The 15,672-nt window shown below is 46.6% G+C and overlaps 2 protein-coding genes across 2 annotated transcripts; both read right to left on the bottom strand.

Moving 5' to 3' along the window:
* Nucleotides 1-1,509: 1,509 nt before the first annotated feature.
* On the bottom strand, nt 1,510-2,866 carry LOC104459303 (D(1) dopamine receptor-like). The gene is given in 2 exon segments (XM_010083252.1): nt 1,510-1,926; nt 1,928-2,866. Coding segments are annotated over 2 exon segments (1,356 nt in total).
* A 4,910-nt stretch (nt 2,867-7,776) lies between these two features.
* CHMP7 (charged multivesicular body protein 7) lies at nt 7,777-15,317 on the bottom strand. The gene is made up of 9 exons (XM_010083251.1): nt 15,071-15,317; nt 13,490-13,675; nt 11,799-11,932; nt 11,351-11,399; nt 10,904-11,023; nt 10,495-10,593; nt 9,469-9,529; nt 8,709-8,870; nt 7,777-8,177 (listed from the first exon to the last, which is right to left on the bottom strand). Exons 1-9 carry the CDS (start codon nt 15,263-15,265, stop codon nt 8,113-8,115), a joined length of 1,071 nt encoding a protein of 356 aa, XP_010081553.1. The 5' UTR covers nt 15,266-15,317; the 3' UTR covers nt 7,777-8,112.
* Nucleotides 15,318-15,672: the final 355 nt, after the last annotated feature.

The raw sequence follows: 15,672 nt of genomic DNA, 5'->3' as shown, positions 1-15,672 counted from the left end.
TCCCACACTGATTACGCTGTAACTTGACTATAATTGGGCTCTATTTAATAATTACCGCTGCTCTGTAATTATCACTTTCTGATTTTTCTCTTATGTTAACGTTCGCCGGGGAGGAGGAGAGGCTTTTCTGCTGCGCCAGGGAGCTAAAGATGTCTCAGATGGAAGTCGATGTGGATGTGCGGCTGGCTGCGGCAGTGTTTAACCAGGCACCGATCAAAACACTTTCCTAAATTCAACCGAGTCGTGGGGAAATGCTGGGGGCTGTTCACTCGCTGTTTCTCCCCCCAGCTAACCAGACACAAGCTCCATACACCCGGGAGAGGCTAATTAAAGAGGGGAGCAAAGCCTGCTTCTTAGGAACCATTATTATTGAAATGAGACAGAAAAGGAGGCAGCTGGAAGGATCCTTAATGAAATGGGGGAGGAAGGGAATTAGAAGAAGAACAAAGTAAAAGGGGGAAGAAACAGGCTAGGAAAAGGAGGAGGACCTGACTGATGGGAGAGGTGGTGGAGGTGCAGAAACCAAAACAGCAACGTTCTGTCTTTAACATCCGATTTTCTCCTGTACCCTGAGTCTGAGCGACTCGGACACCCTCATTCCCAAAGGGAGTGCGAACGGTTCAACATCCTGGGGCTGAAACACAGTTTATGCCCATCCTAGACTGCCCTCAGCTGTGCATGGCCCAGCTTAGAGAGACCGGCTCTTGCTCCAGGCACCGGAGCAGACCTTTAGGATGGACCTTTAGCACGCTGAACCCTTCCCTAACAGGCAAGTGCAACACGCTCCAGACAAGCTGTGACCCAGCACAGCCTCAGGGCTCCCGGAAAGGTGGCTGCATCCTTGTCCAGACTTGCAGGAGAATTTGCCTGAGCAACAGAGAGACAGTCAGAGGTGAGCCTAAGAGTTATCCGGGCAAAGCCATCACCTCCCTCCTGCACAGCCCACCAGAAACTTGGGTTTCCCTGGCTAAAGGCTGCTCCGCCGCACAGCACCTTCCCCCCAAGCACAAGGCAGCGTTATCTAGTTCTGGTTATCACCAAGTGTCACAACTTCGCTTGTGCCCATTCAGCAGCCTTGGGCTGATGGCTTTTTGGGCAAAACCAGCTTCTCCCCACAAGCACAGCTGTGCTTTTACTGCACAGACCACGGAGGAGAGGCTGAGCAGACCACACAAGTCTTTGCTTTCTCAGCTGAGGTCACAAGGAAGGCATTTTCATCTCTTGCAGAAAGCATTTTTCCATGTGTCAGCTAGACAGAGCAGCGACACAGATCCCTGCTGCCCACCTGGGCTGGATCTGACACCGTCAGTTACAAAAACACGTATTCGAACCCTTTGAGCCATCTGGAAAAATCGCTCTGCCTCTTCCACACTTATTAATGCAAACTCCTGCCCAGAGAATACAATATCCACGTTATCCTCAAACTCTTCAGAAAACAGGCAACTGCAATAGTGTCCCTGCTTCCATCTCCATCCAAGCCCATCCCACCACCCTTCTCCCAACCCCATCTCAATCAGATTTATTGCTGGGGAAAGGTGTGATCTTCTCCAGCGAGACAGCCATTTCATGCTCCACGTGCACCACCGCAGGCAAGCCATCCGCAGGGCAGGTGTTGCGAGAGGGCTCGGAGACTTCAGAAACCTTGTCAGAGGACACCTCATTGTTTTCCATCTGCAGAGCAGCACGGGGAAGAAGCTGGGGGTAGCTGAGGGTCACCACTTCCTTCTGGAACGTGGTGTCGTGGTGGTAGGAGACCAGCTCATTGCTGAGGTTCACGGTCTTCACCACATTGCTGGGGCAACGGCAGCCGCAGCCCAAGATGGTTGTAAAAGCTCTTTGGAAGTCTGCGTTGAAGGTGTAGATGATAGGATTGAGGGAAGAGTTGGCCCACCTGAACCAGACAAAGTTGTTGAAGACTGAAGACAGTCTTGCTGACACAAGGAAGCTCCTCTGGCTCCTGTACGTCGAGATCACAAAAGGGCACCAGGCAGTTGAGCACAAAGAAGGGCAGCCAGCAGAAGACAAAGACACCCATGATGATGGAGAGGGTCTTGAGGACCTTGGTCTCCTTCTTGAAGGAGTTCTTCAGGGAGGCCTCAAGAGGACAGTCGCTGCTGTGGCAGTTTTGGGCATGTTCCACCGCCCTCTCCAGGGAGGAGATCCTGCGGATCTGCCGCTGGGCGATGCGGAAGATGCGGGTGTAGGTCACAATCATGATGGCAACAGGGATGTAGAAGCTAATGAGAGACGATGAGATGGTGTAAGTCCTGTTGAGGCTGGAATCGCAGTTCTCCTCCTCCCCGGTGACGTTCAAACCTGGCTCCTGTTCATGATCCTTGTGCCACTTCAGCTGCACAGGGATGAAGGAAATCAAGAGGGACAGTAGCCAAGCCACTCTGATCATGATGAAAGCCACGTGCTGGGTCATCTTCCTCTCATAGCAGAAGGGGTTGGAAATAGCCCAGTAACGGTCCACGCTGATGATGCACAAATTGAGGATAGAAGCTGTGGAGCACATGATATCAAAAGCCACCCAAACATCACAGAAAGTCCCAAAGGACCAGTAGCCCACCATCTCCATGGCAGCCTTCCAAGGCATCAGCAGGACAGCCACCAAGAGGTCGGACACTGCCAAGGAGATAACAAAGAAATTGGTGACCTTAGAGCGCAAGTGTCGGAACTTGACCACAGCCATGCACACCAGAGTGTTGCCCAGGAGTGTGGAGAGGATGAGAAGGAAAAGAAAGGCAGCTGTCACCACACGGAAGGACAACTCGGAGCCATCTTCTTCTGCCGAGCTCTTCCTATTGTTGGTGTCATTGATCACATCCTGCCCATCTTCTGGGGAGGAGTAAAAACCATCCATGGGTGGGAACCAGTCCCTTGAGAGGTTTCCAGTCCCTTGAGAGGTTTCACATTTGTTCAAGCCCCCATCAGCATCCAAAACCCCTTTTTACTCCTCCGCTGACATCTCAGACACACCACCTGCAATCCTCCCAGCTCTCACACCCAGCCAGACGACCCAGCACAAGGAAAAGTGCTTGAAGATCTCACTCCTTTCTAAATCTCCTGCTGACAGCAAGGTGTTTTTTTTTTTTTACCCCCTCTTGCCTCCCACCGCACTTTTCTTTCTTTGCAGCCTGCCGCTCACAAAGAGCCAGCACTCACCTCCGGCACTCAAGCAAGCAGGGAGGGCTTTGCTGCAAAAGCCTTCCTCCCTCTCCTCTCTCAGAAGATCTTCATCCCTTGTTGATCAGTGCCTGCTGCAGAATCCCAGTCAATCCCTTCTGCACTGCCCAGGCTGGGACTTGCTGCCAGACACGAGAGGGAATCGGGCTCTCTCAACTCTTGCAGACAAACCTTTTCTGCTCATCAAACAGGCTGCTCTGCTCTTCCCTCTGGATTTTCACGCGGGTGAGATCCTTCTCTGCCCACACCAGGTCTCCTGCTCCACAGGTTGGTCCTCTGCGAGCCAAGAAGATAGCATTGGGAGTCCGCAGCTGAGAGGGTAAGTTGCCTGGGAGTTAGGTGATAGGATCGAAGGGGTAAAATAACAAACATTCAAGTGGGATTTGAGGGTCTTCAACGCAAATCAGGATTAAAATTTAGCGTGCTTGATCTCCAAATAAAATCACCTAAATTCACTACACAGGCACCTAGTCCTCTTCCTACCCCATAAAACTCTCACTCCAGACTGAGGAGCAAACAGCTCTTCCCTGTTGCGTTAAGGGAGGAACACCGGGGGATTAGGAAGCAGGTCTGACCTACTAAGGCACAGTTTAACCTTGGACGCAAGAAAATCCCATCCATCACTTTGTAATTAAAGCCACTCTGTAATCAAAAAGGCTTCTCTGATCAAGAAGTGTCAGAAAAATATCCTTCAGTAGGCAAGTTTCCTCGAGAGCCAGCTCTTTAACAGCGGCTTAAATAGGGACCTGCTTTTGAGAAAAGCCTTGCTGGTAAACTGGCTGATGTGGGAACGAGCAGCGAAAGCTTTCCAAATCAAACGGAAAAAACCACCCAGGCAGTTCAGCATTAATTCATTCATTACACTGATAGTTGCAGCAGTGTATCACAATGACTTCTGCCTTTGCCTGTCGCATACATCACTTCTGAAGAAAGCAGCAGCCAATCTACACAGAGGCAGCTCAGCCGCACTGGGATGTAATTAACTTGACCCTGCACCCCAGCCTTCGCCCAAGCCCAGATAAAGCAGGAACTGCCCAAGAGCAACTTTCAAACAAGAGCACAATTATTCTCCTGAAGATAGAGCACTGAGAAGCTTGCTCCTAAAGTAAACAGCACACTTGCTTTGTGACAGGTTAAAGAAACTTGCTGCCAGCATGTCACAGCATTTACTTCCCAAGGCTTTGTTTAATTAAGCCTCATTAGTTCCACCGTCTGCAGCCTGGGCCTGCCAAGTGCCCATGCCAGGAGGAGCAGCTAGATGGCACCAACCACCGGCTCATGCCTCAGCACTTCCACTTGGGTCTTTTGTCAGGCCAGCTCCCAGAATTTCATCAAACGAGGGCCATCTAATTGCCCAGACACCGCAGGACCCTGGCAGAGCACCAACCCACGCGAGGATGCACACAGATGCACTGCCCTCTGTGCCCCAAAGGGCATTTTTCTCATATTCCCACTACAGGGGACAAATATTTTTGACATCGAAGTTGCAAGACGCAAATAACAGGATGCTTTCACCGCTCTTTGAGAGAGCGGCGATGGCAGGTGACCTGTCACACAGCATTAAATCACGGCAGAGGCTTGGACTGGCAGCTCATGGCACACTTAGGTCGCACATGCTAAGCCAGGAGGCATTCCAGGAAATCATTCCTCCAGATACAAGGAAGCCTTCCACCTCCTTAGCGGCTTTAAAAACATGTAAGAAAGGATCTCGCACTTACACCAAAGCAGACACTCAAAGCTGGGTTGGCAGGGCGCAGATGGGATGGGAAGGGATCCATTAAGTCCCCCAATTTCTGTGCATCTCAGAACACACCTAATGAAGAAAGGGCCGTTAACTCTGCTGTCATAAAAAAACAAAACAGTTACTCAAACAAAACACAGGTGGTTACTCATGTGCACAGATTAACTCCTGCTTGCTAGATCCCTTCTTCTCTACTGAGAAAACTGTTCTGCTGCATTGTATTACTAAACAGTTGCTCCCTTTTCTCGCCTAAGGAGCTGCTATTTTTTCTGAGAATGAAGTTAAGTACTATTTTAAACAGCACTCAAGGATGCTAAGATTCCAGTTTGGTGGCAATTCAGCTCTAGGTTTTTATATTTAATTTTCTCACCCAGCAAGAAGCTGCTCTCTATTTCCCTTCCCTGCTGTCTCACCAAAATATACTTAAAATTCTCTATGCAGCCATCTTGATTACATTCCCCACTTTGCATCAAAGGAAGAAAATTAGAAGCCACTTCAAATAAAGCAGCAGCTGCTTGGGTTTAACTCTTCAATGTCTCTTCCAGCATGGCTGTCTCAGTCAGATGCATTATAAAATTACAGGAGTGTGTTTATTCCTCTAGGAATCACTTTGCACTTCCAGAGAAGAAACAAATCCTGATAGCAGGGGAGGGGAGAAATGAGGGGCAATCAGTTCCTTCAAAAAAAAAAAAAAAAATCCAGCGATACTGGTATTATGCAAGACCTGAGCCTTCCCAGAGCTGCACTGCAGACAGTGTAAGAGAAGCACAGGAACCAGAAACTTCCTCCTCCCTGCCTGCCCCTGCAAAAAACCAGAGTGGCTCTCCAGGGATCAGCGCACCAGCTCAGATCAGAGCTCCTGCCAGAGGAGACAGGCTTGACTGCCTGCAAATTCAGAGCCTACTTCAGGCATCTTAGTATCAGAGGGAAGCAGGAATAATTTGAGTAGTTTATACAGGAGGTTACTCCACTTAGATTCATTTGTCTTTAGAGGAAAAAACAGTCCATCTTCTCAGCTGCACTGCTTCGTTGCAATCAGAACAAAATCAGACAAAAACTGACTGAGAATAAGGATTATAAATTGTTTAGTACAAAACCAAGGGGTCAATTAGGAGAACTGACCTGGCACAGCAGTTTCCTCCATGGCCACAGCCAGGTGGCTTAGGCAAAGGACCGTGTTCTGTGTGAGCTGTGAAATTGCTCTGGTTTGTTTGTGAGGTGCGCAATGAGGAAGAAGAAGCAGAAAGACAAGACAAGCTGAAGCAAAGAAAAAGCATCAAGCCTTTCCAAAGTGATAATTATAAAATTCAGGCCATACAACCCAAAAGCCTGGTGAAAACAGGCAACTTTTAAAAGTTAAACATAGTAACCGTTGGGCTTTTTTAAACACAGAGAGAAGGCTCAGGGAAATCAAAGTCTGGCACAGCAGTTATTCAGTTTGTTTTTTGACAAAGAAGCCCACGAATCTGCCCATTTCCTTTGAGCAGACAAGTTTTATAGGTGCAGAAGCACAGCTGGAACAGCACGAAGAAAGGAAAAGGAGGCACCACAGAGGACTCTGGTTCTTCCCATCCCCTTTATTACATGTCAGCAGAAAACACAGTGGTTTTTCTCCTGTTTACTTACAAAGGAAAGGAATACAGAGCTTCAAGTCATTTCACATAATTCCATGTACAACCTGGGTAAACTGCTAGATGGCTACAGCACACCTTCTCTGGCAGGAGCCTGCACTCTGGGACAAAGTGACAGAGAAGCCAGAGCCAACACAGCACCCTAGTGACACCTGTGATTTCTTCCCCCATCCTCTGGGGCTGGGTTGCCAATAATTAACAGAACACGGGAACTCCAGCCCTAGTTTACTGCTCACCCAAGCTGCCACCCACACGGCTCAAGCGACGGAGCTCGGTACAGGAGGCAGCACAGGGGTGGTGACAGGAATACATTCCGAGTCAAGGAGAGGTGCAGAGAGAGGAGGACTAGTTATACATCAACACAGAGCTAGTCACTCCCCCGCCACGCACAGGCTCCGTGTGCAGAAAGCCCAGTTCACAGCACATTTCCCTCCGCAAAGAATGAATTTACTCATGTCAGGTACCAGGCTTTCTGCTCTTCCATGTGCACACGCATAATAAAAAAGTGACCTGCAAAAGACAACGATTTCACTTCTGATGGGTAAAGACAGCCTCTAAAAAATGTTTTGGTGCTGTGCTCAGGTGTCTTTTTGCATTAGAAACATTTACAGGACTTTCTGGTAACCCATAATCTTGTGGAATTGCATGATCAAGACTGAAGGCAAAGTCAAGGCTGTTATACAAAACTGTCCTCTCAGAAAGGGAAAGTGATGCATCCTTTCTGTTCCCACCCAAATCTCTCGATATGAGAGCTGAAAGCAGATCACCCTGCAGCTCCCAAAACATTTCGCAAACAGGGAAGGCAGAAAAATAGCAAACAGCTGAAACTTCAAGTAAGAGCAAGCAAAAAATTATCTTATAGTGACTGCAAGCCTTTATCACAATTTAAAATCTTTTGCAGGTCTCCCTTTTAAGGCCTAAGTGTCTTGACAGAAAGAGGAATTATTTTTGTTTTGTGCTTGAAATTGCTGCCCCCTAGAGCAGCAGCAAAATCTCCTACAATTTAATACCGACAGTGTCTAGTTGTCCACGACCGTGCAAAATACAGACAGGGAGGGACAGAACTATCAACAGGTGTTTAAGCTTCTTGCAGATAACTTATGTCAAGGACAGTACCTATGTGCCAAGTGTTTGAAACAACCACACGAACAGCCAAATGTTGAGCAACTGCAATACTGCTGCAACTCAGATTCTCAACATCAGCCACAGCAAAAGAAAAAAAAGAAAATGAGCACTGTTATGGACATAGAAGAGTTTATCTTCACTGGGCAGAATAGTGAACTGCATTCCCAGAAGGGAAGACTGGATGTCACGGAGTGACTTGGGATAACAAGTCAAATTAAGACCAGTGCAGATGTTGGCACAGAGATGACAAACACCAGCTGGGGCCAGTTCCAGAGTGGATTGTCACGGCAGGAGATCCTGTTGCTGAGCAAAGTGATATCCATGAAGAACAGGGGAGCGTTACCCCTCTCCTCAGAAGTTCCAGTCATTAGTTAAGGAACCTTAAGACAACTTCTCAAACTGCAGCAACAGGATTCTGTTGGGTCTTTAGAGATTCAGTCCCAGAGCTGTTTTGGGTTCAGAGGAAGCAGAGGGAGTCTTTTGTGCCAAATCTATAAAGAAAATCGCAACAGAAAGACATCAGTTTTCATCAGTACGAGGGACTAGATTAACCACTAGCAAGCATTCTAGGACAGAGAAGATGCTGCACGCTTGGCAGCAACAGGCATGAAAATGCTGCTCTACTTTGTCACCGTTAACAGAATATTAAAAAACAACACTGCTTGGCTTTGTACACTTTGTCACCGTTAACAGAATATTAAAAAAAAAACTGCTTGGCTTTGTACTGGCTTTGTTAAACAACAATAAAAAATAATTAGTCCAAGCACTAGCCCCCACAAAGGGCCTTCAACTTTTCCTATAACCCATGGCAAAAAGTCCAGCAGAGAGCTAACTTCTCTCAAGACTGAATCTGGAAGTGAAAGAAAATGTCACAAGCACCTGGCAGGGATACCTGGAGAGCATGCTTTCAACCACCTAACTGAAGCAGGCAAGATTCTGGCTCAGGCTAGACATCTTCCGTTTTGCAAGGCTGTCACAGATCCTACTAGCAGCTAGCTAACACGACGTGCTGACATCTATACCTCCATCAGAAACAGAGAGCTTTTCCAATTCAGCTTCAAGCTCAGCATCAGAAATGGCTGGATTCAGCGCCTTCTGGGGAGCAGGAGGCAGATCTACAGGCTCCTTAGTCGAGTCCTGGAGGAGACTGTCCAGCTCCTTCTCAAGTTCCTCAGTGTCCATCTCTGCTGATTAAAGAAAGCACTCAGTTCCAAGCAAAATTAAGTAGCATCTCCACAGCACAGATTGAAGTCCAAGTTTAACAGAGGTATTATGACTCTCATCCATCATTATTCATAATAAGGAACTCCCTGTGCTGCTTCTAAGGGTGAAAATTCAGTCCTGATCTCAGGGAGAAACTATTCCTTTAGAAGCCTTTGCACTGGGGCATCCAAGGGCAAGAAAACATTTCAGCCATAGCAGCACACAGGCCAGAGGAAAAAGATCACCACTTTAAAAAAACAAAGCAGCAGCCACTCTAAAGATAGATTTAAATCAACATTACACAACTCCGAACTGAAATCCACCAGCACTTGGAGACTGCGAGGATTTGGAGATGCACAAATGCCAATTCCCCTGCAACTCACCGTCAGAGAAGAGAACTCCTTGTCAGTCCTCATTCCCTCTCAAGGGACCAGTAACAACAGCTTTGGGATTTCAGTAAGTGCTTATCCTCCCAGGAAGGAGGACTAGACATATGTGGGGATGGAGCAGGGAAGGGGTGGAAGCACAAAGGGCAGTGGTAAGAGAAGATGAGCAAAGGATGAAAACCCCAAAACGTACCTAGACCATTGATCCCCACTCCAGCCAGAGTCTGGGCTACTTCATCTTGAGTATCACAAAGCTGAGGAAAAATACACAATGTTTGATAAAGATTATCAGCTAGTCATGTGTCTTACTGTAGCCACATACATCAAAAATAGAAATAACAAAAAAAAAATTCCAAAGTTGACTTAAAGGCAGCAAGTACTAGTGCAAAAGAGACCTCCAACATGACTGGTTTTTCAGGAGCAAAAGCAGTAACATGGAGTATTATTAAATAAGTGCTACAAGACCAAGCAGCATGTTTGAAGATCAAACCTGGAACAGAATTTCAGACATAACAGAAAAACCTCCTAATTTTTAGCTTTTTCACATAAGTAATGAGCCTATATTGTGGCTTAGACTGACAAAATAAGGAAGCCGAAGACCAACATATCTCAGCTATGAAATTTTACAGACAGTCCCTCAGCTCAGTAGTTGAAGCCACCATTTAAGTACATGGAGCTAAAGCTGCTAAGAAAGTAATCCTTTCCCCCCCTCCCTTTTTTTTTTTTTACACCAGCTTATGCAGACAGATTGCTCTCTTCATTTCAATTCATTCAGAATAAACTCTCCTCCTTTCCCTTACTGAACTGCAGAAGATTATGGATTAGGCAGTTTTAAGACCCTGTTTTTATGCAAGTAGTTGCATTCCAGCTTCCAAATGTATGACTTGTATTTCTTTTTAATGCATCTCACTAAAAATTTTCTAAGAAAGCTGTGTGCTTGCACAATATTGCTAACCAAAAGAACATGTGAAATACACGAGTTCAATGTAAGCTGTGATTACCAGCCAGCAATAAATGCAAATACATAAAACCAAACACAGCCAGTTATCTGAAGACCTCTGCGTGCTGATCTGAAAAGATCAAGATCAGTTTGCTCTGGTGACATATGGAATAGAAACCGAACAGGGCCAGAAGCCTCAGCATTAATAGCTGGGCAAGCTTGCTGTGCACATCTCCACACTACTTGCTTCTTTATTTACATGTGCTATTATTTCAGTACCTCTTGTATCTGATCCACGAGGTTCTCCGCTTTCTCCACAGTAACATCCTTCATAGACAGTTTCAGAGCTCCCATACCAGCCTGATATGCATTAAATACCTTAAAAAAAAAAAGGAGAAAGATGCACAATGCTAACTAAAAATAAACAGGCAGTGTAAGCTTCTCTCAAGACCCGTTAACCAAACAGGATCCTCAGAGAAATACTAGCATACAAGAAGAAAACTGAGCCACAAGCAGGTTTATTCAGAACAATACCCCAGCATCAGACTTGCTGTTTCCTAGAGCAAGGAATGAAGTCTCACCAGGCAGCTTACACCCCTCAGACACGAGCTCTGACAAGCAGGTAAAGCAGCACAAATGAGAAGAGCGGGGCTAAAGTGAGAAGCATAAGACAAAATTAACACGCTACCATCTGGTCAGTCTGAGAGGCGTATATACGATCCAAGATCCCCTGCACTGCATCCAGCTTAGAATGGAGCTCTTCAATGCGCCTTTCTGTCCTTCGTTTGGACTTCAAACATCTCAGCGCCTGGAGACGTGAGATACAGAGATGTGGATCACAAACCAGGCAGCACCCAATGGAAGTGTAAAAAAAAAAAAAATAGCAACCCCTGTGCAGCAAGGCACACACACACCAGCAGGTTTTAAGAGCTAGATATTTCCCATTTCTCTTCACCACATCACTCTGGACAAGTATATTCTTATCTTCACCTTAAGGAGACCTTTGGCCTCAGAAATACCATTTCAACACATCTAAGATTAAGCATACAATGTCTAACCCTGCTCATTATCTGCAGTTATGGAACAGCTCCAAGACACTTAATTTGTAGTTCCTCCCAAGTAGAACAGTACTTACCAATTGCTTCTTCCCAGCTCTACAAGCACTCCGGGCATCCTCTTTACATCTGTACAGATGCAACAAGAAAAAGAAGTTTATTCCTTTGCGAGTAGTAGTTATTTTAAAATCAGTAACCATCCTCACTAAACTCTCTGATCCAGAGGTGACCAAGTAACAATGCATTTTGGATGCAACCACCCTTAAACCATTGTTGTATCTCAGGAATAGTCCTTAGATGCATTCCAAATTTTTGCAAAAACTTCTGAAATCCTCTTGCTGTTCCCCATCCCCATGAAAACAACATGCAAAGACTGGAAAATTTGCCCTACCACATGACTGTGGCTACTATGTTTACTGAACAGGAAAGAATGACTTTCATCTTCAGAAAGCAGCTTTGTTCTACGTCACAGGAATACACAGTTCTACAGCCAACAGATGTTCTTCCCACCACCCTTCCCCAAATTACTTCTCTGCTTCCTGGGAAAGGGACTCCACCTTCTGTGACAGCAGCTGTTCGCTTTGCATCAACTGATACACCCCAATGTCCACGTCATTCATTGGGGAGACTTTGGCGTGGAGACCTCGAGCAAACTTCACTATCTAAAAAAGAGAACGGCACGCTTGAGTCACTTGTCTCCAGAATCTGTGCCTGTGCTAGAAATACCTTCACTCTGATGGAAGGGAAAGATGCTTTTACACCCCTAGTAATAGAGTGGTCTCCAGAATCTGTGCCTGTGCTAGAAATACTTTCACTCTGATGGAAGGAAACGATGCTTTTACACCCCTAGTTTAAGCCTCGTAATAGAGTGGCGAGGACATGCCAGTCACCGTATCATCTAATATGAAACCAGACAGCATCAAGTGACACCGGTGCGAAAACAGAAAGCCTTAATGGAACAACCTGAAGATGTAAAGCTGTCCTGCTGCTCTGAACAGCGTGTGGCAGTGTCACACTTCTAAGGACTTCAGTACTGAACCGTACAATGCAGAACGCTACAGGCAAACATGCCACCTTGGAGATGAGAGCGCCTGCATCTCTGCGGTTACTGAGAGACAGGAAAACCTTTCACAGAAAGTGGAGCACTGATTCTAGTGGCACGGAGCAGTTTCAATTCAGGCAGCTAGGAACATCTGGGCAAGAATAACTCCAGGTACCAGTACAAGTTGGGTGCTGAGCTGTTGGAGAGTAGTGTAGGGGAGAGGGACCTGGGGGTCCTGGTGGACAGCAGGATGACCATGCGCCAGCACTGTGCCCTCGTGGCCAGGCAGGCCAATGGCATCCTGGGGTGTATCAGAAGGGGGGGTGGTCAGTAGGTCAAGAGAGGTTCTCCTCTCCCTCTACTCTGCCCTGGTGAGACCTCATCTGGAATATTGTGTCCAGTTTTGGGCCCCTCAGTTCAAGAGGGACAGGGAACTGCTGGAGAGAGTCCAGTGCAGAGCCACAAAGATGATGAAGGGAATGGAGCATCTCCCTTATGAGGAAAGGCTGAGGGAGCTGGGTCTCTTTAGCCTGGAAAAGAGAAGACTGAGGGGTGACCTAATTAATGTTTATAAATACGTGAAGGGTGAGTGTCAGGAGGATGGAGCCAGGCTCTTCTCTGTGACATCTAGTGATAGGACAAGGGGCAATGGGTTCAAGCTGGAACATAGGAGGTTCCGCTTGAGTATGAGGAAAAACTTCTTTACAGTGAGGGTGACAGAGCACTGGAACAGGCTGCCCAGAGAGGTTGTGGAGTCTCCTTCTCTGGAGACATTCAAAGCCCGCCTGGATGCGTTCTTGTGTGATCTGATCTAGGTGTCCTGCTCCGGCAGGGGGATTGGACTAGATGATCTTTCGAGGTCCCTTCCAATCTCTAACATTGATTCTGTGATTCTGTGAACAGTCAATCTTGAGTAGACAACTACAACATCTCTCAATTTTCCAACTGTTAAATTACATAGGTAATATTACAAATGTTTGACAGAGAAAAATAAGAACCTGTCATGCAAGAATGAGGATTTAATTTCATCTATAACCAGGTTATGACATTAGAGTACATAGAATCCACTTTTCCCATCAAAGGATGCCCATATTTAGCCAATACAGTATTCTTTCCAGCCAGATGAAATGCAAGACAGGGATTATACCACCCAAAAGCAGTCACCTTTACCCTGTACCTTCTCTCCATTCTGTTCCAGGATCGTGACCCTTTTTTCCTTTTGCAGCTGGAGCAGCAACAAGTAGAACGTCCTCTCATCTGGACAAATACTGGCACAGAGGGAACGCAGCTCTGAGAGGGCAACAACAGGGTGAGAAGAAAGCGCAGAGTTCTGATACAGCCGATAAACTTCCTCTGCTTTCTCCTGAAAGGAAGCAACAGAGCCATCTCTGAGTTTACACGGGACTCTCACTTCTTTCACAACAACTGCCAAACCCACACCTGCTTCATCCCACGCACCGAGGGTAAAAAGTCAGACACATCACCTTTTGGGCGAGACAGACTTTCAGAATGAGCTGTACATAACATCTAAGAGCAATTACAATGCTTTAAAAATATCACATTAATCAAATGAAAAATAGCAGTTTTCCATGAGAACCAAAACTACACTACTCACATTCCCTGTGCAGACGCTAACGGAACAACACAAGAACAACACAGGCAGCAAGTTGTCCTCCTCTTCAGTTCTTGAAGTCCGCCCCTCACCTTAAGTTTAAATCCCATAAAACCTTTTATTTAATCCACACTGTAACTGTGCTCATCATTTTTCTGCAGGCAGAGGAAAAAGAAAAAATTTTTCCCCCTTTCAAGCAAGAGTCATGGTCTGCTTCAGACCACAGAAGCAACTCTCTCCATGCACCCCCGGATCCCACATCAAGGTTTGCGGTTTTCCAGGGACCTTTTTAAAGGGTTTCTCTTCTCTCCCATGACAGAGTCCCTCTGAAAGGACTGTGGAATACCCACTGCAGAGGGAATATGCCATCTGATATCAGAGTAACTACAAATAAAGGAATGCATCTAAAGAGCTCTTGCATTCCTGCCAGTCCCAGTCATTTAGACACCGCTTGTGTGCAACAGCAGCAAGTCTCGGTGCTGATTTTAACAGCCACCGAGTAACACAGAGAGGAACCCAAGGTCTCAGCTGTCAGCGCTGCACCATCCAAGCCTGAGCAGCTATGAGTTATGTGAATTCACAAGGCAACCCCCAGGTCTGTCACTAACAATGTGCCAAAGAAAAGGGTCTTGGGCACGACCCCAGGGCAGCTCTCATCACGTCTGAAAAGGCAAGCTGAAAGGACACGCTCTGAAGAGAAAGCAGCCTTGAACAATGCACCTGCAAGTTCGGCTCGACGATACGCTGGACTGACAGCCAGCGACCTCTGCGTCACCCGTTTCTCCCTACAACAGATGGCACTCGATCCGCAAGCTTCTCTCCTGTCCTACAACTGCACGAACTCAATCCTGAGGTTTACAGCGGTCTCACAGCACGCTACTTGGCTTCCCAGACAAGCAAGCCAGCCTGCCCCTCCCATTTCTTGGAAGTCAGTGAGGAGTCATTACATTAGTTTCAAGGAACATCTGCAGATATAAACTATTTCTTACTCCTGAGTTATTCTGTTCATCTCTCTACAGGCTTTTAAACACCTAAGGAGCACAAATGAAGGCCTTTTCAACCCTGATCCTTCCCTGCTAGCACCTGAAGTGACTCACAATTTTTCTGGAGATGCTTAACCTTGAGAAAGCTCTCAACACCACTCACCTGAAGCAGCTCCACATAAATCAGAACTTCCTCTTCCTCAGGTATTTTACTGTCACCCAGCACACTGGAGAGAGTCCACTTCAGGGGCTTCAGAATGAAGACTCCCACGCCCCAGGAGATCCAGCTGCTGTCTACGCTGGCCATGAAGTCTGACTCCCTCTGCAGCTTGCCACGTCTAAGAGAAAAGACATGCATCAGAAAGTCAGTCTTAAACCCGTCCACCAGCAGCGACCAAGAGTGCCAGCATGGAAAATTATTAATCGAAACATTGCTCCACACTTTGTACAGCCACAGTCCTGGTGTTGTTTTCTAACACCAGTTTCCAGCTGAAGTTTGACATGTTACTCCTGCCTCTGAAAGTACACAGAGGAACTCCTCCTGGGGTTCCTCTGGACACAAGGGTCTTTTGTTTGCTATTTTTTCCAGCTTCACAAGTCTCTCCAGGTTTTCTGACTTGAAACTGGTGATGCATCAAACAAGGAAATCCACAGGGAGGGTCAGTTTTTAGAGGGGAAAGTTGCACATTTCAGGACACTTCATTTCCACATTAAATTGCAAACATAGCTTTCCTCAGACCTAGAAATTTTATTTTTTTATGTTAT

Source organism: Pterocles gutturalis, unplaced genomic scaffold (assembly GCF_000699245.1).
Source record: "Pterocles gutturalis isolate BGI_N339 unplaced genomic scaffold, ASM69924v1 scaffold21490, whole genome shotgun sequence".
NCBI lineage: Eukaryota > Metazoa > Chordata > Aves > Pterocliformes > Pteroclidae > Pterocles > Pterocles gutturalis.
Note: the sequence above shows the minus strand (reverse complement) of the source record. Positions and strands in the feature narration are given on the sequence as shown.

Excerpts from the sequence above, each read along its gene's own strand:
- CHMP7 (XM_010083251.1), bottom strand. The coding sequence starts at position 15,265 with ATGCATGTCTTTTCTCTTAGACGTGGCAAGCTGCAGAGGGAGTCAGAC. Across the intron at positions 11,400-11,798 it reads CTTTCCCAGGAAGCAGAGAA|ATGTAAAGAGGATGCCCGGA; the intron begins GTAATTTGGGGA and ends GCATCTGTACAG. Across the intron at positions 11,024-11,350 it reads GAGCTGGGAAGAAGCAATTG|GCGCTGAGATGTTTGAAGTC; the intron begins GTAAGTACTGTT and ends TCACGTCTCCAG.